Source organism: Bufo gargarizans, chromosome 2 (assembly GCF_014858855.1).
Source record: "Bufo gargarizans isolate SCDJY-AF-19 chromosome 2, ASM1485885v1, whole genome shotgun sequence".
Classification (NCBI taxonomy): Eukaryota; Metazoa; Chordata; class Amphibia; order Anura; family Bufonidae; genus Bufo; species Bufo gargarizans.
Window position 1 is genome coordinate 345,436,350 of NC_058081.1, and position 22,008 is coordinate 345,458,357.

Here is a 22,008-nt window from a genome sequence, read left to right on the forward strand (position 1 = left end):
AAAACTGTACAATTGAAAGGAGGCTCTAGTACCCTCATGGGCCACCTCTAGCCTGGACACAAGATAAGATACGGTTGGGCATGGAAACATATAGGTTCCATGTGGTATCCTGCGGCACATTTGTCCACAGGTGTTACGTCTGGGCCTGCAGATCCTGCGCATTTGTAGGTCACTGAAACTGGCATCCCAGCTGGTCTCTTAAACGCTCAATTGGCAATCAATCTGGTGACCGGGCACACTATGGAGGAGACATTCCTGGGAGATTCTTGTGTGGGGGAGCATTATACTGCTGAAAACTGGAAGCCCTGCCATAAGTGGCAACACATGGCTGCAGGGTGTCCTGTTCATATCACTGAGCTGTTAGCGTCCCTCGTATTGGGGGACAGTGTGTATACGGTGGCTCCACAGATCATCATACCAGTAGTTGGGGCAGTGTGGTGTTCCACAGTAAAGGCAGGATTAAAGCGCTCACCAGGAGGCAAACCTGACTGTTGTCTGATCCTACACAGAACCTGGATTAATCACTAAAGATGATAAGGTTCCAGTCCATAGCAGTTCAGTTTGCTGGCTGTCAATGGTAGGACACATAGTGGCTGCCATGACACCAAATGTCATTCTGCTAAGTGCCTGGAAATGGTCAGACCAGAGACGGGTGTGTAATGAAGGTGCCACCTGTGTTTGGATGGTGGACAACAAAACTGTGTTAGCTGCTTCTGCTTGTTGGTGGATCAAATTATCATCTCTACTTGAGGTCTCTCTGGGCCATCTGGAGCCTGTTATTCGTGCACATGTCCTCATGTAACCACTGCTCCTACCACCTAACAGCTAGCTCAGGACAGCCTAGATCAGGGGTGCACAACCTTTTCTGGTTGGGGGCCACATTGTCAGCCTGAACCAATTCAAAGGGCCGAAAATAAAACTTAAAGGGGTATTACCAACTGAAATACTATATTTATGGCATATTGAACATGCAGTATATATTGTTAATGTCTCGTTACACTTCTAGTACTCTCATCCAATGGGGGAATACATGAAAGATACATGTGAGCAGCCACAAAACATGGACATACATGTGTTGCCCACATGGTTGGGGGCCGCACAGAATGGTATCGAGGGCCGCATGTGGCCCCCGGACTGTAGGTTGTGCACCCCTGGCCTAGATGGTAGGCAATTTGTCAAAAAGATAGCTCATCAGTATTATATTTCTGGATAACTCCTTTAATCAAAAGGCAAGGATGACAGAGACTTACTGATGTACAGTAGTAGGTCTCTGTTGACATACAGAGTGGTCATTATATGACAGTATTAGCATGTTTTCTATGCTTTGAAGGTGCAGTCTTTGACATCTGATGAGAGATAGGTTACTGCTACACGGTCAGGTTTCCTGATGCAGAGTTGGAAGCCAAAATTAGGAGTGAATTCACTCCTTGGCTTTGAAACCTGACAGCTTGTCCTTATCCATAGAGCTTGATTCTGTCAGTAAAGGTATCCAGCTTCAAATCTTCATAGCCAGGTGGACCCAAATAGTCACTGGATGCATGAAAGGGCTCTGATTTTCATTAAGGCCAGATTTCTAGTTGCCATAATGACTCAAGTGTATTCAGCCCTGATTTATAATATTCAACATTCAGACTGTAGCTAAAGAAAGTTCAGAGATCCAGTATATGCTGCATGTTCACTGCATTGAAATTCCTATAAATGCAAAACACACCAGCGGTAATGTTCATACAAATCTTTTTTAAACATATATGCATACAAACACAATAAATTAATAATGAATGATTAAAACCCAGTAGGGAAATGCAGTGCCCTGTGAAAAAGCCAGTGAGCGAAATGGTCGTCGGGCCGCCCCCCCCCCAGCCAGGTTGGTTATTCACTTGTTATGTACTGAGTATGCCAGTATGCTGCTTGTTGGGGTCCACCGGGAGCAAGCTGTTCTTTGTTTAATGTTATGCTCATTGGTCTCCTCAAGCCGCCCAGGGTTGGTAGTTAAACCCGGGATGTGGTCGAGCATTCATTGAGGTGACTGATATTTGAGCGCACTGATTATTGCATCTTGTTTGATATGGTTCCCGGAGTACCACACAAGCAGTGGCAACCTGATACAACAACAATGTATTAATATATGTACTGGGTTGTTTGTTTTTTTTTTGTTTTTTTGGGGGGGGGGGGGGGGGGCCTTTTCATCGACACTTCTCTGCATTTCCCTACTGGGTTTTAATCATTCATTATTAATTTGTGTTTGTATGCATATATGTTTAATAAAGATTTGTATGACCATTACCGCTGGTGTGTTTTGCATTTATAGGAGTTTGATGGTTTCTGGTTTCAGTTTTTGTTGGTATATTATGTTCACAGCATTGCGGTTACTCTCCACTAGCCTAGTCGGTGTTTTCTTTGTACATTATGCACTTTTGGGCTGGATGGATATTGTAATACAATATAATAATATATAATAGTATTTACACTGGGGCAGAATTCTAGTTTATGAACAAATCGACAATACATAGTTTTACTGTGTACATCCGCTTTATATGTGAGCACATACATTTTGTATACTGGGAGATGCCAGCATGAGGTACCTATATTGGGAGGTTTATACAGATTTCTGGAGAAAATGTTCACTGTTCCCGTTCTTTGTAATGTTGTAAACTTCTTTCTCATGCCAACAAGTTTCTGTTTTGCCACAGGCGCCATCATGGGCACTTCTGCTTTGTGGTTTGGGCTTGTTTGTGTATCAGTCATTGGATGCTATTGACGGGAAACAAGCTAGAAGAACGAACAGTAGCTCCCCACTAGGGGAGTTGTTTGACCATGGATGTGACTCCATATCAATAGGTAACACTCCTCTTCACTGGACTTGATTCTCTGTTTCATAATCTTTCTATCGCTTCGTTTTTGGTTCTCTAGTTTGTTACTGAGATGCTACAAATGAGTAGTGAGTTCTGTGTTGTAATGTTTGTTCTTTTCCCATGCAGTGTTTGTAGGAGTGGGGACGATAGCAGGAGTACGTCTTGGAACCATGCCCGGCTGGATGTTTTTCTGCTGCTTTATCAGCATGTTCATGTTCTTTTGTGCCCAGTGGCAGACCTATGTGTGCGGTACCCTGAAATTCGGATTGTAAGTTGTTTTTGTAGTGTATACTTTTCTTAATGCTTTATTGAAACATATTTAATATGTGTTTGTAAGCTAATTCACTAATATACAGTGAGAAACAGAAGTATTTGAACACCCTCCAATTTTGCAGGTTTTCCCACTTAGAAATCATGGAGGGGTCTGAAATTCACAATGTAGGTGCTTTCCCACTCTGAGTGACAGAATCTACAAATAAAATTCAAGAAATCACATTGTATGATTTATTTGTTTATTATTATTTTTTTCCCCAGTACAAAATGCACAAATAAAACAATTTAACAATACAGAAATCCAGTTTCCTTGGTACACAATCTACCAAGACAATCAATATAATGAGATGCAGTAAGCAAAAACACTAAAGAGCTAATAAGTAAAGTATTTCTATTTTGGGGGGTACCCAAGCCCCCAATTAAATTTCACATCATATTTATTTCAATGTAGCCAGATTGATTGTCACCCGCATTAAGTACATGCCCCCCCCCCCCCCTCCTCTCGGTGGTCCTCTGGGTGCCCGCCACTGGTGGTAGCTCTCCTCTCTCTCTCCCTCACCCCCCCCCCTTCAGGCGCCAGTCATCCGCTGCGAGCCGCATGTTCCTCGAACCTCTCAATCCGTGCAAGTAAATTTTTCCACTCCGTAATGTTTGGTGCTTTTTTTGATCTCCACTCTCTTGCAATAATCACTCTTGCTACCATAACACCTCGCATCCAAACCCTTTTTTTCTTTTTATCTCTAATTAGTGGAGGCATGCTACCGAGGATGGCCACTTCCGGATTGAATGGAAGAGATATTAAAGACTCTGCACTTGTTGCATTGTATGATTTTTAAAGAATGTATTTGTCTTGCACTGCTGAACATAAGTATTTGAACACCTGAGAAAATCAGTGTAAATATTTGGTACAGAAACCTTTGTTTGCAATTACAGAGGTCAAACGTTTCCTGTAGTTCCTGACCAGGTTTGCACACACTGCAACAGGGATTTTGGCCCACTCCTCCACATAGATCTCCTCTACATCTGTCAGGTTTTGGGGCTGTCGCTGAGCAACAGGTAGTTTTAGCTCCCTCCAAAGATGTTCTATTGGATTTAGGTCTGGAGACTGGCTAGGCCACTCCAGAACCTTGATATGCTTCTTACGGAGCCACTCCTTGGTTATCCTGGTTGTGTGCTTTGGGTCATTGTCATGTTGGAAGACCCAGCCATGACCCATCTTCAATGCTCTGACTGAGGGAAAGAGGTTGTTGCTCAAAATCTCACAATAAATGGCCCCATTCATCCTCTCCTTAATACAGTGCAGTCTTCCTGTCACCTTCGCAAAAAGAACCCCCAAAGCATGATGTTACCACCCCCATGCTTCGCAGTAGGGATGGTGTTTTTGGGATACAACTCATCCCTTTTTCTCCAAACACGACAAGTGAAGTTTAGCCAAAAAGTTCTACTTTGGTCTCATCTGACCACATGACTTCCTCCCATGCCTCCTCTAGATCATCCAGATGGTCATTGGTAAACTTCAGATGGGCCTGGACATGTGATGACTTGAGCAGGGGAACCTTCCGTGCAATGCATGATTTGAAATCATGACGGCGTAGTGTTCTACTGACAGTGACCTTTGAAACTGTGGTCCCAGCTCTCTTCATGTCATTGACCAGCTCCTCTCTTGTAGTTCTGGGCTGATTCCTCACCTTTCTTATCATCAGTGATACCCCACGAGGTGAGATCTTGCATGGAGCCCCAGACCGAGGGAGACTGACAGTCGTCTTTAGCCTCTTCCATTTTCTAACAATTGCTACAACAGTTGATCTATTTTCACTAAGCTGCTTGGCAATTGTCCCGTAGCCCTTTCCAGCCTTGTGGAGGTGCACAATTTTATCTCTGGTGTCTTTTGACAGCTCTTAGGTCTTGCCCATGGTAGTATTTGGCATCTGACTGACTGTGGGTTGGACAGGTGTCTTTAAAGAGCTCAGACAGATGTTGGATTAATGAGTGGAGTAGAGGTGGACTTTTTAAAGGCATAGTAACAGGTCTCTGAGAGCCCGAATTCTTTCTGTTTCTCAGGTGTTCAAATACTTATGTTCAGCAGTGCAATACAAATACATTCTTTAAAAATCATACAATGTCATTTCCTGATTTATTTATTTATTTTAATATTTTTTTTTTAATTCTGTCTCTGAGAGAGTGGGAATGCACCTACAATGTGAATTTCAGACCCTTCCATGATTTCTTAGTGGGAGAACTTGCAAAATCGCTGGTTGTTCAAATACTTCTGTTCCTCACTGTATACCAGACTACACAATCACTTAGCAAAGATAGGCTACCTGCCACACATGGAGTTATGCTTCATAGGAAAAGTGCTGCTAGATATGTGAGGAAGCCTTTAATACCAGGCCCAAATGTTTCCTTACATTTTGTACTGTCTTAGGCGAGGTACTAGTCGGAACCGAAGCGGAGTTCGGTTTCAAGTTTTAAAGTGGTTTTCCACTTAAAAAATCAATTACTGAAGTTATTCAACAAAGTCACACGCAACTTGGTTAATAACTTACTTCGGCTCATCGTAGCCCATACATTCTAATACTGTACGATGACGAATCTCCGTACAGTATTATAACGAAGTTTTGAACAAAGCGACTTTCGGATAAAGCATCCTGAGTTCTGGTAAACGTGCAGATGATCAGCATGAATTTCCATGCAAATTTCTGTGCATTTCTGCACCAAAACCGCTCAAAAAACGACATGTCTTACTTCTGGTTTTTGGTGTGCATGTGATGTGGTCTTGCTGCAGATCTCACCTTTCCATTGAAAAGGGTGAAATCTGCACCAAAAATCGCAAGCATAATTGACATACTGCAGATTTCTGAATCCGCACGGCAGGTAAATTTCCACATGGAACAAAAAAAGCTAAGTGTATATTTTGCTGGTACAGTATTACGCAGGTTTTTATTTTGCATGAGAATCTGCTTGGGAAAACCGCGCATGAGGCCTCATGGACACGACCGTGTCCATTTTGTGGTCTCCAACATACAGATGCCGACTATGTGGCATCTGCAGTTTTTGCAGACCTATTGAGTTTAATGGGTCTATGGTCTGCATTTCCGTAACTGACATGGATGCAGAAATCACGCAGATGATCCATGTGCTTTCCACATCTATGTCAGTTCTGCAAAAGGATAGAACATGTCCTTTACTTGGCTGCAAAATGCAGACGGCTGACCCATTGAAGTCATTGGGTCTTCAAAAAATGCGGATGCCACATGGTCAGTATCTGAATTTGCAGACCACAAAATACATATTTTGTGTTCAGGTAGCCTAAGGTCTTGCCACAGTGTCTAAATGGTATTCAAGTCAGGGCATTGACTTGGCCACTTCAAAACCTTATTTTGAGCCATTCATAGGTGGACTTCGGATCATTGCCCAACTGCGCTTGAGCTTTAGATCACAAATCGATAGGCAGACATTCTTCTTCAGGATTTTCTGATAGAGAGCAGAATTCATGGTTGACAAGTTGCCCAGGTCCTGCAGAAGCAAACCAAACTCGCGCCATCAAACTACCACCACCATGCTTCAGCATTAGTATGTTCTTAGGGTGAAATGCGGTGTTGGTTTTAAACAAGATGTAATGGGACCCATGTCTTCTAAAAAAGTTGCAAATTTGACTCAGTTTACAGAGTATTATACCGAAAGTCTTGGGTGTTCCCTATGTTATATATTATTATTTAGCAAATATGAGGGTCCTTTGCTTTATTTTTTGTCAGCAGTTGTTTTTGCCCTTAACTCTCCCATGGGTGCCATTTTAGGCTACTTTCACACTAGCGTTCAGAGCGGATCCGTTCTGAACGGATCCGCTCATATAATGCAGACGGTGGCTCCGTTCAGAACGGATCCGTCTGCATTATATTGTATAACATTTTCTAAGTGTGAAAGTAGCCTGAGCGGATCCGTCCAGACTTTTACATTGAAAGTCAATGGTGGACGGATCCGTTTGAAGATTGAGCCATAGTGTGTCATCTTCAAATGGATCCGTCCCCATTGACTTACATTGTAAGTCTGGATGGATCCGCATGGCCAGGCGGACACCTGAAAGCTGCAAGCAGCGTTCAGGTGTCCGCCTGCTGAGCGGAGCGGAGGCTGAACGCCGCCAGACTGCTGCATTCTGAGCGGATCCGCGTCCACTCAGAATGCATTAGGGCTGGACGGAAGCGTTCGGGTCCGCTTGTGAGCCCCTTCAAACTCACGCTCACAAGCGGACAGCCGAACGCTAGTGTGAAAGTAGCCTTACCCAGCGTGTTTCTTATTGTGGAATTGCGTACGTTGACCTTAAGTGAGGCGAGAGAGGCCTACAGCTCTTTAGATGTTAGTCTTGGTAAAATTTTGTTAGGCGAGCCACTGCTGGGGAGGTCCAACACTGTTCACCAACTTTTCTCTATTTGTGGATAATGGCAGTCATTATGGTTCTTCCCAGAACCTTGGGGTACGACCACACAGGTTTCCAGATGCAATTTTGGAGAAAAACTATAAAGGACAGACACAGCTTCTCCACATTTTTAAACTCGTTCCTGATTTTGGCTTTCAAATCTGTATCAGGAAACCTGATCATCTGGCTGTACCCTTAGAAATGGCTTTCCAACCCTTTCTAGATCGGTAGATTTTAATTACTTTGTTTTGCATCTGTTTTTGAATCTCTTTAACCCCTTGACGACATATGACGCACTAGTACGTCACAGCAGGAAGTGACTTCCCTCAAACTGACGTACTAGCAAGTCATGATGATCTGGTGGGCAAACAAACGCTTGTTAATGATCTGGCCGACCCTCTGCAGTTCTAATACAGCCTTAAGGGAGCAGTTACTTTTCCACATAAGGCCAGGTAGGTCTAAACAGAATTTCCTTCAATAAATATCATTTGAAAACAGCATTTTGTATTTATTTGGGTTATCTGTGTCTAATATTAAAATTAACTTGATATGAACTAAGTGTGACAAATATGCAAACATAGAAGAAACTGGGAAGGGAGCAAATGCTTAACTGCATTGTATATATAATTTTACTATGTTTTTCATAAATATTGTTTGGTTCAACTTAATGGTTTGTCTTTGGATTAAAGGGGTTGTATGTAATTTACAGAAACCTGAGTAAGGAAATGGTATTACACAAAAACGAACCATTACTTATCCGTTAAATCTCTTGCTGTTCCTGTGGTCCTCACCAGTCCTGCAGCGTTGACGTCCTGTGTATCATTCATGTGCCTGTAGCAGCCAATTGCTGGCCTATGCAGTGATTCTTGGATGGAAGTCACGAATGATGTACATGACATCATCTGTACTGGATCATCAGGGACCAACCGAGCGGTAGTCCTGGAGTCAGAGGGAATTTAACAGGTAATTGTTATTATTTTAATGTTATACCATTTCCTCCTACTACTTAAGTCCTTTATTTGCAAGAAGAAACACTAAGGCCAGACACACATGAGGGAGTTCAGTGCGAGACTGGGGCACTGTGTGGTTCTGACCTCTGCTCCTCTGGCACAGCATTATAATGATTTATAAGGTTGTGTGTCCCTGTGAGACCTGAAATCTACTGAATTAGGCCTCATGCACACGATCATATGTTCGGTCTGCATCCTATCTGCATTTTAAAAACAAGTGACCTGTGATTGGTTGAATTTTTGGACAAGGAATATGTCAATGGGAGGACAGTCTTGCGTCTTCATTAAAAAAAACATTTTTTAAATAGATCCGTTGAAATAGGCGGTGTCCTTGTGGAGGTTTTGTGAAAAAGGGAATTACCGACTAATTTGTTTTTTCCCCTCGTCTCCACAACAGCACTGCCTATTTCATGGTCAGGTGCCATCATGGAGGTTTCATGGAAAATTAATTACTGGTAAGACTAATTAATTTATTATTATTTATTTTTTATAGAAGCCTATGTAAACCGATCAGTAAACAGTTTATCTGAAGCAAAAAAGGGGTGTTCGGTAGCTCTAAGGCTTCATGTACACAACCATATTTTTTCATTGGTGTGTTATCCACATTTTTTGCAGATAGCAGACTGACTCATTTATTTCTGTGGGGCCATGCACACATTTGTATTTTTTGTGGATCTGTGTGGCCTTTCTGCAAATAGTACAGATGTCGGATTCTTGTCCGCATTGCAAATGAGTAGCCCTTTCTATTAATGGAGTGAGGAAAATACGGAATGCGCACAGATGGGTATCTGTGTTGTGTGGATTTTTTGGGAGGACCGAAATGCGGACAGTCGTGCGCACGAGGCTTTATGATACGACCATATGCAAAGTAAAATCTGTGGATTTTCTTCAGCGTTTACTGTTGTAGCCGAGCACACTAGATTTTAAAACATTTCATCCAAATCTGCACAGGATTTAAAATTCACAGCATGTCAATATACAGTATGTTGCAGATGTCTGCCACAGATTTCACCCTTTGCAATTTTGGCCAGATCTTTTTTCCTCTAAGATTATGTCCTAAAACAGTTTTTACTACAGGGCAGTTCCTATAATCTGGAATCTGATACATTTTTACAAACAGTGAGAGTACACGTGTGAGGAAAGTTCTCTGACTTAAAATGTAAGGGGGTTGTCCAGCCTGTCCTCAGGATGGGCCTTCACTAGATGATCAGCAGCGGTCTGGCACCATGCACCCTTGCCGATCAGCTGTTCTGTGTCGCTTCCTCGATGGAAGTCAGTGCCGATGCTATAGAGCACCTTCCCCATTGTAATGGACAACGCTTGTCACTGCTGCGCAGCTCCCATTAAAGGGAATCTGTCACCATGAATATGTAAAATAATCTGCAGCAGGATGTTAAGCATAAGATGCAGAGCAGATTGCTATATAGTTTTATTGGAAAAGATTCTGTGTAATTTATAACGTATTTATTTAAATTCCTGCCATTCTGGGCTTTGAAGTCAAGGAGGCGGTGCTATCAATAATTGACATTGTATACACAGTCATAGAGGGAAAGCTGTCAGTCACTGGTCGGACCATTTCCTTGACTTAAAATCTCAGTGGTCAGGAATTTATATGAAGAAATTATAAGTTTTACTAAATATATTCCCACAATACTGTATATCAACCTGCTCAGCTCTTCCTGCTCTATAACTTGCTGCCTTCATCTCAGACACCATATTGAACGGGACAGGTTCCCTTTCGGAGCTACATAGAACAGCTGATCAGAGTGTGTGATGTGCTGGACCCTACCGATCAGCTAGTATTGGCCCGAGGATAGGCTATCCCTTAAAAAAGCCTGGACAACCCCTTTAATAAGTTGTCATTTAATTTAACTGCATTATTGAAAATCATGGGAAGACAATGCTGTGCCGGTAATTGAACCTAGACCACCCTTCATGCAGGTGAACCAAAAGGGCTAATACTAATGACAGCTGGACCGATCTTTAGAAATAAGTTAATTCATGCAGCCACACATTGGTGGGAGACTAGGGGCCATGATTTTTCTCTGTCCCAGTCCTGAAATGACTGCCCAGCTTTGAGTGACAGGGCCAGGCAGGGGAGATGTAACCTTGCCTGGCCCTGTGTTCTCGCAAGTGCACCGGCGCTTCAGTACATCCCTGACTTGCCAGTGCTCTGTAGTACAGATTACTTCAGCCATGGCAAGCGTCAGGACTGTCCATCTCACCTGCCTGGCCCTGTCACTCAAAGCTGGGGGAAGGGCTGACGCAATAAGGAACCAAGCTTCTGGTGCAACGGTGATGCCCTCATTGCATCAAACAGCTTATTTGTATGTCAAAATCAACAAGGAATGTGGGCACTGATTGGGATGGAGGAAAATGTGTTGTAGTCCCGGACCAGAGCACATCTGACACTTGACTTGGATTACTACGGAGTTATGTGGTGATAAATTCCTTTTAAATGTGCATGAAAAAAATATGGAATTTCTAGGTCATTTTCCATCTTTTTAACATATTTGTTTGACAGATGGGCATATCTTTTGAAACATTTTGGGTCCGCTGGAAAAAACATATACATTATTAATTACAGTTTTTAGTTTTTTTTTTCTAGTTTTTAAAAAAATCCTTCCCAGGTATTTATTTGTTAAAAACAAATACATTTAACAGACAGAAACACAAGCCCTGATTTATGAAGGTTGGCATCTGGTGCCTCGGCCTTGATGGGGCCTGTGCTGCTGGAGGAGGCATGTAATATATGATGAGATACTCATCATAAATTACCTACCTCCTTTTGCTCTCCATGCGCCGGAATGAAATCGGAAGCTGCTTAGAGCTGCCGTAGTTTTTAGTAATTATTTACGCCAGTTTCTGGCATAAATGCATATGAATTAACTAGGAGTTGCAAATGCACTGAAAAGTATTTGCCAACTACTGCAGGACTGAATAGGCATGGTATGCTCTGTTATTCTGTCCTTTGGAAAAGAATAGAGAAATGAAGAAGGACGTAGATAAATGTATGCACTTTTGAAGCACATTTGTCCACGTTTATAGAGCGATATGTTAACGAGACGTGAACGCCCCTTTATTCTCCGCAGTCCTCCACTACAACTCCCTCAACAGCCCATATAACCATGCAAGGATACATTTTATGTGAAATGTAGGTTTTAAAAGGGATTTTTATTTCACAAAATTGTAAATGATATCTGAAAATGTCATTTCTTTCTCCAGGATTGATGTAACAGAGCTGCAGCTTTCTGTGGTAGCAGTGTTTTTGCTGTCTGCAATTTTTGGAACTTCACTTTGGGACTATGAGGTAACGTGTGAACTAGTAATAGGCTTTCATACTGTGTATGTTAAAGGGGACCTTTCCCACTGAAAGGCACTATATTATGGAGCAGGAGGAGCTCCAGTGTAACTATGCTGAGTGGTCCAGTGGGTGTCCTACTCATTGATTGACATCTATCTCTGATGTAAGTTTGTTAATCACGGAGTTGGACCGCTCACTAGACTCCTAAGCATAGAGAGAGCAGAGTCATAAAACTATATACTTGCTTAGCTCCTCCTGCTCTATAACATGCTCCCTGCAGATAGAACTATATGTAAAATGTGCTGCATCTGAAAGATGAAATAAAATTTAGTTCTTGTAATGTTCAGAACAGTTTTGTGTGCTTTTCCGGGACCATTCTCATTCCCTCATCGGGAATCCTGTGCTCACTTTCTCTATTATGTTATGCTTTGCCTATCTGCCACTTCATTGGCACTGATCTGGCTCAGAGATACCATATCCATATGAGGTACCTCAGAGTGAATCTACCAGTTACCAGTATATTCGATGCACTCATGGCTAGTGGTGGTTGTCCGTTTGGACGTGCATGTGTTAGAGTGGAGCAAGCTGCTGCTCCTGAGAACGAAAGGATCATACATGCCAAATTCCAACATCCTTCTCTCCCCCGACATCTGCCACCCACATACACATGAGATGGTTGGCTACAGGCTGGTGTAGACTTCAGCTATTACTTATGCCACTTTCTGGTTAAAGTTATAGTAAATCGGGTCGGCGTGGTGTAAAGCACCTCCCCTCTGGCTAAGTGCCACCCCTTTTATTGGCATTTTGTGCCAAGAAACGTAAAATGTCGCAAATTATAGGTGCACGTATGGCATGCACCATAATTTACAACCATAATAGTGGCATAATGCCTGTAATAAAAATCTTTTTTTTTTTTTTTTTTGTGTGTGGGTAGTTTTTAATTGGATGCAGTCTCCTGTCACTATTAATAATTGGGGCCCTCTGCTGTCAAATAAATTTTACCCTGTGCTAAAGATAAGACACTCGATGGCTATTGCAGGCTCCTGTCACACAGACGTAACTTGTAATTGGCACCCATATTATCCAATGAGCACCTTCTTTTGTAGTATGAGAAAGTGCTCATTGGGTACTTAGTGGCTCCTGTCACACAGTTTCAGGCTATGTCTGGATGAACTGCATTAGCTAGGGAGTCTTCTTTATAGTCCTGCAAGGGCTGGTCCATCAATTGCCCGGAGGCGTGTACCGAATGAAGGCCTTGGGTTGTCCACCCCTGCCTTACACTTTTTAGGAAACAAACCCAACTACTAGGGTTTATCTGCTCAGCAACCCCAATGTTGCTTATTTTTCCTGCAGTGCCTTTGCAGGGACAGCGCAAAAGTCTAATGGTTGAGCTTTATTTTTTTACTGCTAGCTGTTTGAGAACGCTGGTTTACGCCATAACTGGCATCTTGGCACAGAGACCTCTAAACTTTCAATCTGAGGCACTTATTTGTCTTTTTTTCACTTTCTGCTGCCAATGGAAGATTTGTAAAGACCAAAGAATTTCCAGGTATTTATTTTAATGGTTGTTTCATGAAAATTTGTGTATATTATTAAACACTTTATTGAACTTACTAAATTAAATATTGCAATTTCAAACCATTTACTAATGAGTTGAATTACAGTGAGAGGTGTAAAGTGGCAGTGCTGGGGCAATGTCTGGTTCTATCCAGGTGCTACTTAGATGGTGCTGTCTGGGTTAGATCTCTGGTCTCGATGCCCGACTTCAGCTTCTCTATGACTTTGTATATAAAAGGTACTGCGCGACGTATACCCCCTTCGTTTTCCCTGCCTCTCGGCACTTGAAAGATCAGCAGTGTATATATACAGAAGCTCGCAGATTTTAGAATACCTTATCTTGGGTTTTCGTCTGCGAGGGCTGTTTCTCCTGCGTCTTTCTTGATTTTTAGGTATTCTAAAATCTGCGAGCTTCTGTATATATACACTGCTGATCTTTCAAGTGCCGAGAGGCAGGGAAAACTAAGGGGGTATACGTCGCGCAGTACCTTTTTTATATACATATTACACACATCATTTATTTGATTCTCAACGGTGGCGATACCGTTGCGGTACCGCAGCATCAGTTATATTTATTGTGCTAGCGCCGGTGTATTACCAGTGTTTTTCTCTGACTTTGTTGCATCCACCATCACGCTATATTATACAAAAGTGCTAATAACTAGGGAACTACTGTATATTCTCAGTGAATGAATATGCTGTAGAGCAGTGGTCTTCAGCCATCTTTCGAAAAACTACAACTCCTAGTACATCCTGACAGCTGCCAGAACATAGCAGTAGGACACTAATGTAAATGAGTTCAAAGAAACAGTATGGATTAACACAGTGGCTGTCAGGGCATATTGGGAGTTGTAGTTTCTCAATGGTTAGAGCTACGACTTGGAGCCCACTGCATAAGCGTATTGCTACACTTAAAGGGGTTATGCAGGGGGCTCAGGATAGGTCATCAATATCAGATCAGCGTTGGTCCGACACCCAGCACCCCCACCGATGAGTGCTGCTTCCTCTTTAAGAATAGACTGCGCATTGTTTCACTTGTGGCATCCCAGTGTTATTGCAATTTCTAGTCCTGACTGTCCGCCGTTTCTACAAGTGAAATGACGCGCAGTGTAATCTTGAAGAGGAAGCAGCGCTCATACGAGCACCGCCTCCTCTTGAAAGAGGTGATAAACGGGGGTGTCGGATCCCCACTGATCTGATGTACGTCATCAATATAAACTCCCTGCACAACCCCATTTAGTAACAACATCTATAATTTAGTCTTGTTAACACTACTCTAACCAGTTGTAGATTTCTATGACCCCCCCCCCCCCCCCCACACACAAAAAAAAAAATATATTTTACTATAAGCTTTCAAATGCCCCAAATAAAAACCACAGTGAAACACATCATTTAAGGCACTGCTAAACTGTGTGTGTGGACCCAGCCTTACCCATTGTATGTTTTCTTTGAAGATTCCTATGACTGGGTTGCCGATGAAAGTCCTTCCACTTATGGGGATTGTGTTAGGATCAATTTACTCCTGTAACAACTATTTTAGAGTCATTCTTAGTGGTGGAGTAGGTAAAAATGGATCTACTGTAGCAGTAAGTATATTTTACATTTACTGTATGATATGGATGCATTTTACACATTCATTTAGTGTAAAGGTAGATTACAAAAATGTACAATATTGGGTCAGAAATAGATAAAAATTGATTAGTATGTCTTTGGCTATTATTAATCCTCATGCATTCTAGCCTCTGGCAGCTACCATGAAAGCCCATAAGCACCCAGTGATCTTGTGTGGGGCGCAAGTGAACTTACAGAGGGCTTCTATAGGAGTGACGAAGCACTGTTTACTTGAGTCCTATCGGAGTGGATGGAGCAGTGGTCCAACACAGGCACCTTTTGCTCCATTCAGAAACTGTACCCTTCATTCTTCAGATCACAGGGGTCTTAGCGGTTGGATAACCTCTTCAGCGTGTTACATTACGCTGGTAGCTCTAGTTTACTAGTTATGAAAAATTGTCTGGCATAAGGGCCTATTTACTGCTACACAGGCAGATAATCTGTAACAAGTGGAGACTTGATATAGCATGTACATTTACATGCTGCAGTTATGTTAAATGACTGTTCCCCACTGTATGCATTATTGGCATCAGCACGCCCCCCGACAAACAATGATTTTTATGCATTTGCTTGTTTGTCAATTGATCACTGGTAATGAGCGGGAATGCATATTTGTTCAATTGTTCAGCTGAATAACCTGGGTTGTCATTTTTCTGTCTCTGGTGCTTGTAGACTGTTCTGTGTAGTCTTTCACCAATCACATTGACTTGCGCAGCAGAATATGTGGGGGGTATAACAGGCTGTCATCATGTAAGGGAAGCTGCTAAATTATGTATTCCAAGAGGGATGGACAGGGACTGCTAAGCTTTTGAGCAGCTGTTTTTTAAAATCTATAGAAAAATGTTGAAAAAGAAGAAACAAATGCACATAAATAACCTCTTTCCGCCTTCTGACAGGGAACAAGTGTGTTATCTCCTGGTATTCACATTGGTCTGATTCTTGTATTGGGACTGATGATTTACGTAAAGTCAACAACAGACTTATTCCACCAGCATCCGTGTCTTTACACCTTTACCTTTGGGTTCGTGAGCGCCAAAATCACTATTAAGCTCGTGGTAAGTCTCTGCATGAACTTTTTGCTGAATGTTTTAGTGTCACTAACTTTTTTTTAAATGTGTCGAGGAAGTAATTAGGGGTATTTTTGTAATATGCTTTATTAGACGATTTAGTATTTTTCCTTAAAAAAAAGAAACTGGCTCTGAAGTTGCCCCTTAATGCTGTCTAAATGAGAGTTGCTAAGAAAAACCCATCTTCAGTGTTCAGCACAGTAAAGTACTGTCCACAGAAGATGCTCAGACCGAGCCAGCCTCTATAGGTTCACTGCCGCCCTGGTACTGATACTATAGAACTGTCCCTATGTACTATATAACCACTGCTTCCTGCCATCTGTACTGTCAGTGGGGAGCGCTGACAATGTATTTCTCCTCTGTATCCCCAGCATGCTCACCAACTTCCAGGGAAATACAGCCGAGTCTGGTAGTCAGCACTCACCAATCGGTATAGAAGGCAGGGAGACTGGGAGAAGCTGTATGTATATAACATGTATGCATATATCTGTCCCTACATACTGTAGCACTGCTTCTCTGTCTCACTGCCTTCTGTACAGATTGTATGTCAATGGTGAGCGCTGACTATCCGGTATCCTGTATTTTCCTAGCAGTAGGATAGAGATGAGAGATACTCTGTAAGCGCTCCCCACTGACAGTACAGATGGCAGGAAGCAGTGGTTATATAGTACATAGGGACAGTTCTATAGTATCAGTACCAGGGCGGCAGTGAACCTATAGAGGCTGGCTCGGTCTGAGCATCTTCTGTGGACAGTAACTTTACTGTGCTGAACACTGAAGATGGGTTTTCCTTAGCAGGACCCATTCAGGCAGCATTGTTAAGTGACAACATCAGATCCAGTTTTTTTTTATAAAAAAAAAGTACTAAATAGCCTAATAAAGTTTATTATAAAAATAATTATACTCCATTTCCCCACACATTAAAAAAGCAAGTGACGGTTACACTTTAAGGCTTTCTTATTTCACTTGTAATATTAGGGTAGAACAGATTATTCTTTACTCTTAGCTTGAATGTAATAAACCTGTATAACTTGTATAAAGTTAAAGCTACATCTGAGGCATAAATTAATATTACATCTATCCTGGTCTACAGAACAACGCAGATGCTATCGTTTTCAGAGAAGTCTTACATAGTTTTACACTAAAATGTGTTACGGCCCTTTCACACTTGCGTTATTGTCTTCCGGCATAGAGTTCCGTTGTCGGGGCTCTATGCCGGAAGAATCCTGATCAGGATTATCCTAATGCATTCTGAATGGAGTGAAATCCGTTCAGGATGCATCAGGATGTCTTCAGTTCCGGAACGGAACGTTTTTTGGCTGGAGAAAATACCGCAGCATGCTGCGCTTTTTGCTCCGGCCAAAAAAACTGAAGACTTGCCGCAAGGCCGGATCCGAAATGAATGCCCATTGAAAGGCATTGATCCGGATCCGGCCTTAAGCTAAACGGTTAAAGTGGTTAAAGTGTAGCGGGGAGCGGGGGAGCAGCATACTTACCATCCGTGCGGCTCCCGGGGTGCTCCAGAGTGACGTCAGGGCGCCCCAGGCGCATGGATGACGTGATCGCATGGCACGTCATCCATGCGCATGGGGCGCTCTGACGTCACTCTGGAGCGCCCCGGGATCCGCACGGATGGTAAGTATACCGCTCCCCCGCTACTACTATGGCAACCAGGACTTTAATAGCTTCCTGGGTGTCATAGTAACACTGAAAGCATTTTGAAGACGGATCCGTCTTCAAATGCTTTCAGTACACTTGCGTTTTTCCGGATCCGGCGTGTAATTCCGGCAAGTGGAGTACACGCCGGATCCGGACAACGCAAGTGTGAAAGAGCCCTAATAGGAGCATATAAATGTGTGTAATATAGATCATGTTCTATAATCTCAGCTTATAATAACTTCTTTCAGTTGGCCCACATGACCAAGAGTGAACTATATCTTCAGGATTCTGCATTTATTGGACCAGGCCTTCTGTTTCTTGATCAATATTTCAACAGTTTCATTGATGAATACATTGTTTTATGGTTGGCACTCGTAAGTAATTCTTATTGAAATGACGTGTGATCCTTGAACTAATGTCCTATATTAAGTTTTAAGTTTAACCTTACCAAAGTCTCTGGATACAGAGAACTGCAAGTGCAAAGTTTTCCAGAATCAGAGTTTTGCAGGGCCATGTTAGATATGGTTTGCTAGAACTAAATATATACACTACCGTAAAAGATAAAGAGGGCACCTAAAAGGAGCTAAGATAAGTCCTTACAATATGGCAGTGCTGACACATATTGAGCAAAGTTCCAATATCCTTACTTTACATACGGATGCTCCACAGACTTTTTGGTCTGGAATCACTGTTATCCAGGTGTCCTTTTTTTTTCATTTTCCACTAGTGTATATTAATTGTTTATCTTTATAATATTTTATTTTTACACCAGTAATCATAAACCACCTAGTCCCTCAAATACACAAGTATATTTTAATAGTGACAACATAAATCTGTATATAAAACTACATAGTATCTAAAATGTTTATAATACAGAGTATGTTTTTAGTTTGTTTGAATACTTGTATCGCAAGTGTGTAATTGTACATAAAATTAGGGTAATATTTAATCTGACATGTAGTCTTTATTGAGATTGAACTTCTCTGTCTGAACACAGGCTGGATGTAACATTTCAAAGCAACAGGTGTAAAATAATGTGCATTTATGAATACAGTACGGGTACATGTAACTTGACTGCTCCTCTTTCTTTTTATCTTTTAGGCTATTTCGTTGTTTGAACTGCTGAGATATTGCATAGGTCTTTGCCTGCAAATTGCAACACATCTGCGAATATCAGTCTTCAGAATCCCCCCTATGCCATCTGCAGAGCAGGTTCAAAATCAAAAACATAGTGACTGACTGCTAACACAAGTGGAGGAAAAGAAACATTGAGCAATTATTGCATGCTGGGTTTTGTAGTACTAAGCAGTAAAATAATCAATATGATGCAGGTTAATTATTGTCTAATAACTTGACAATTAGTGCTCTAATTAAGCAAAAGATAATTGAAAATTAATCCTTTGGGAGATACGCACAATTCCTTTTTCCCCCACATCCATCTTGATGTAGAGAGGAGGGACATTGTTACAGAAACAGTAAATACCTCTCAGCTTCAGTGACCACATCCACCTCACATGTGGTGGGTTCTTGCTGGTTCAGAAGTGTGGTTTATATGGTTTGCATTATAATGGAATTCCCAGCGGTTTGGATGCCATGGCTCTGTGTAAATCACAGACTGTATTTCGTTTTTTGATAGAAAAGTTGGTTTGTGATTAAAAGTATTAACAAACCTATGCTAAAGTCTTTTCCAATTGTTTCACAATCCGCTATTTTGTGACTTGGACTTGCTCTTTATTGAGTTAATCGTTTTAAATAATTTGCTATTCTCATGAAATTGTTACGTTTCTTCTCCTCCATATGGGCAGTTCTAAATTTTTATATTTTATATTAAGAGGAAATTTTGTTTTATTAAAAGGGCATCTGTCAGCAGATTTGTACCAATGAAACTGACCTGTTACATGTGTACCTGGCAGCTGAAGGCATCTGTGTTGGTCTCATGTTCATATGTGCCCGCATTGCTGAGATGTTTTAATATCTGCAAATCTCAAGGTTGCTCCTCGATGCTCATTTGCATATATTAAAACATCATTTTTCTCAGCAATGTGGACACATATGAAGATGGGACCAACCCAGGTGCCTTCAGCTGCCAAGTGCACATGTAACAGGTCAGCCAGTGTCATAGGTACAAATCTGCTAGCAGATGCCATTTAATATTTCTATTTATTTAGAAAGAGAATTAATTCTGAATTTTCAGAATTTTTTATTTTTTTTGCAAGGATTTCAAATTCCCATGTGTGACCTGAGACGCTTCTGGACCAACAATTTTTTATTTATTTTTTTGCAAATAATCATAGTTTTAAAGCAATTTACAGTATTAATCTGGAAAACAATCTTTTTTTCTGAAACATATTTGTGCTCTTCATACCTGCATGTTCTGTGACGCTAATAATTTATTTTCTTTATAAAAGGAAAAACAAAAAAAAGGTTTATTCATCAGAATTATGTTTTTATGTTTAATAAATGTTTTATTAAATATACATGACTGCGTTGTGCTTGAAATTGTGCACACTTGCACAACTAGTGAACAGACTAACATTTTTGCTCTGCCATGTGTCAAAAGAATAGGCCTAAATCTGAAAATATGTAATGCAGCAACATAGTGTGTAAGGTATTTCTTCCATTTTTTTTTTTTTTTTTTTAAGAGGATTTTTTAGCAAAACAGTTTAGAAGACCTAAGACACTGTACTAGTGAAATTTATATTTACCCACAGACATAAGCTGATAAATTAAACTCCAATGTAGTCTACAGAAGATCACTACATATCTAGTTAAACAGAAAGAAGTGTGTGTGTGTTTGGTATCTGTATTCGGTAAAGTTACGAAGTCATTTTACACAAAACATAAACAGGGGATATATATATATGTGTTAAAGGGGTTAATGGCAGTAAAAAGAAGGAAAGAAAAAGGGTGCACTTCCCAGAAACGGTGTCCCTCTGATACCTGTCAAGCAGTGCAGTCTCTGGAGGAGGGGGTGAGGTGTATGGACAAAAAAACTGGCATTTTCTACTCTAATAGACTCTATGCAACAAATATTTTTAGTTTTGAACATAACCTTTATATAACAGTGAACTATTTAGTTAGGTCAACCAAACATAATTTTCTAAAACATGACTTAAAATGCAACTTTGTGTATTTGGTGGATAATTATATATTATATGTTACATAGGTACAAGTTATTCCGTCAGGGAGCCATCAGAATAACATTGACTGAAGAGACTTTCGGACGCTTGCCATCTCTTGATGTTGCTGGCAGAAGAAAAAGGACAAATATGTTAAACTATTTTTATACCTATTTCATATTTTCATAATAAAGCTTTCTGGAAAAATAATTGAGCAATGTGTCATATCACAATGGATTATTTGACCTTGACTTACAGTGTCCATCAATATTCTCTTTTGTAGCATAGCCATTTCCTTCCTGAGCTCATTTTGAGCACCAGTTAAGAGGTTTTCATTGGTTTTTTCTAGTTCATGCATGCTCTAAAATAGAAAAATATCTGTAAACATATCTACGAGAGCATATCACAGGCTTTGGAGGTTCAATCTGGTTTCTACATGGAAAATGAGCAGCAAACAGTGGGGTACAGGAACAATCATTGCCTCTTGACCATCAGTGGGGCACAGCCACATTCTCTGTACAGTACAGTAGGAGTGCCAAAGGTTTCTGACCTGTGATTTAGAGAATTGCTTTATGGCAGATCCATGGGTCATAGACACAATGGACAGGAGTTGACCTTATTAGTTTCTATGGGAGAGTATTCTAGGTAGTTTTTGGTCATCTACCTTGGTCACAGTAATGGTGCTCAGTGGTAGGATACATATGTACAACCACCATAAGAACAGAAACTAATAGCACAGGATTCATATTAGTTTTTTCACGTTATCATGACACCACTGTTGATCTGATTTTGATCAGCATACCTGGTGGGGTTAGTTGGCCATAACAAACAATCAGGTTCCACATTTTCCAAAGGAGCTGTGAAAAATGAAAGATGACACTAAGCCAGTGTCCCTTTACACCAGTTTTGATAAATCTCCCCCTGAGTGTCTCTACACGTCCACTAAGGATTGACTTAGGGAGGACCGAAACGTTGGCCTCAACATTGCATTTGGAAAGCTTAGAGGACATGTCACCACAAAATGCAATGCAATCTGCAGGCAGTATGTTACAGAGCAGCGGGAACTGAGTGGACTGATACATGTTTTTTGTTGGAAAAGATTCAGTAAAAATTGATTTTTTTTTTGTACTCACCGTAAAATC

The 22,008-nt window shown here is 41.2% G+C and overlaps 1 protein-coding gene across 1 annotated transcript in view; it reads left to right on the plus strand.

The window, feature by feature from the left end:
* CHPT1 (choline phosphotransferase 1) overlaps positions 1-21,076 on the plus strand; it is a 30,809-nt gene extending 9,733 nt beyond the window's left edge. The window contains exons 2-9 of the mRNA XM_044280692.1: positions 2,691-2,838; positions 2,979-3,120; positions 11,775-11,859; positions 14,865-14,996; positions 15,918-16,076; positions 17,996-18,121; positions 18,849-18,959; positions 20,914-21,076. Coding sequence (XP_044136627.1) covers positions 2,691-2,838; positions 2,979-3,120; positions 11,775-11,859; positions 14,865-14,996; positions 15,918-16,076; positions 17,996-18,121; positions 18,849-18,959; positions 20,914-20,958 — 948 coding nt within the window. The 3' untranslated portion in view covers positions 20,959-21,076. The remainder of the gene's footprint in view (positions 1-2,690; positions 2,839-2,978; positions 3,121-11,774; positions 11,860-14,864; positions 14,997-15,917; positions 16,077-17,995; positions 18,122-18,848; positions 18,960-20,913) is intronic.
* Positions 21,077-22,008: the final 932 nt, after the last annotated feature.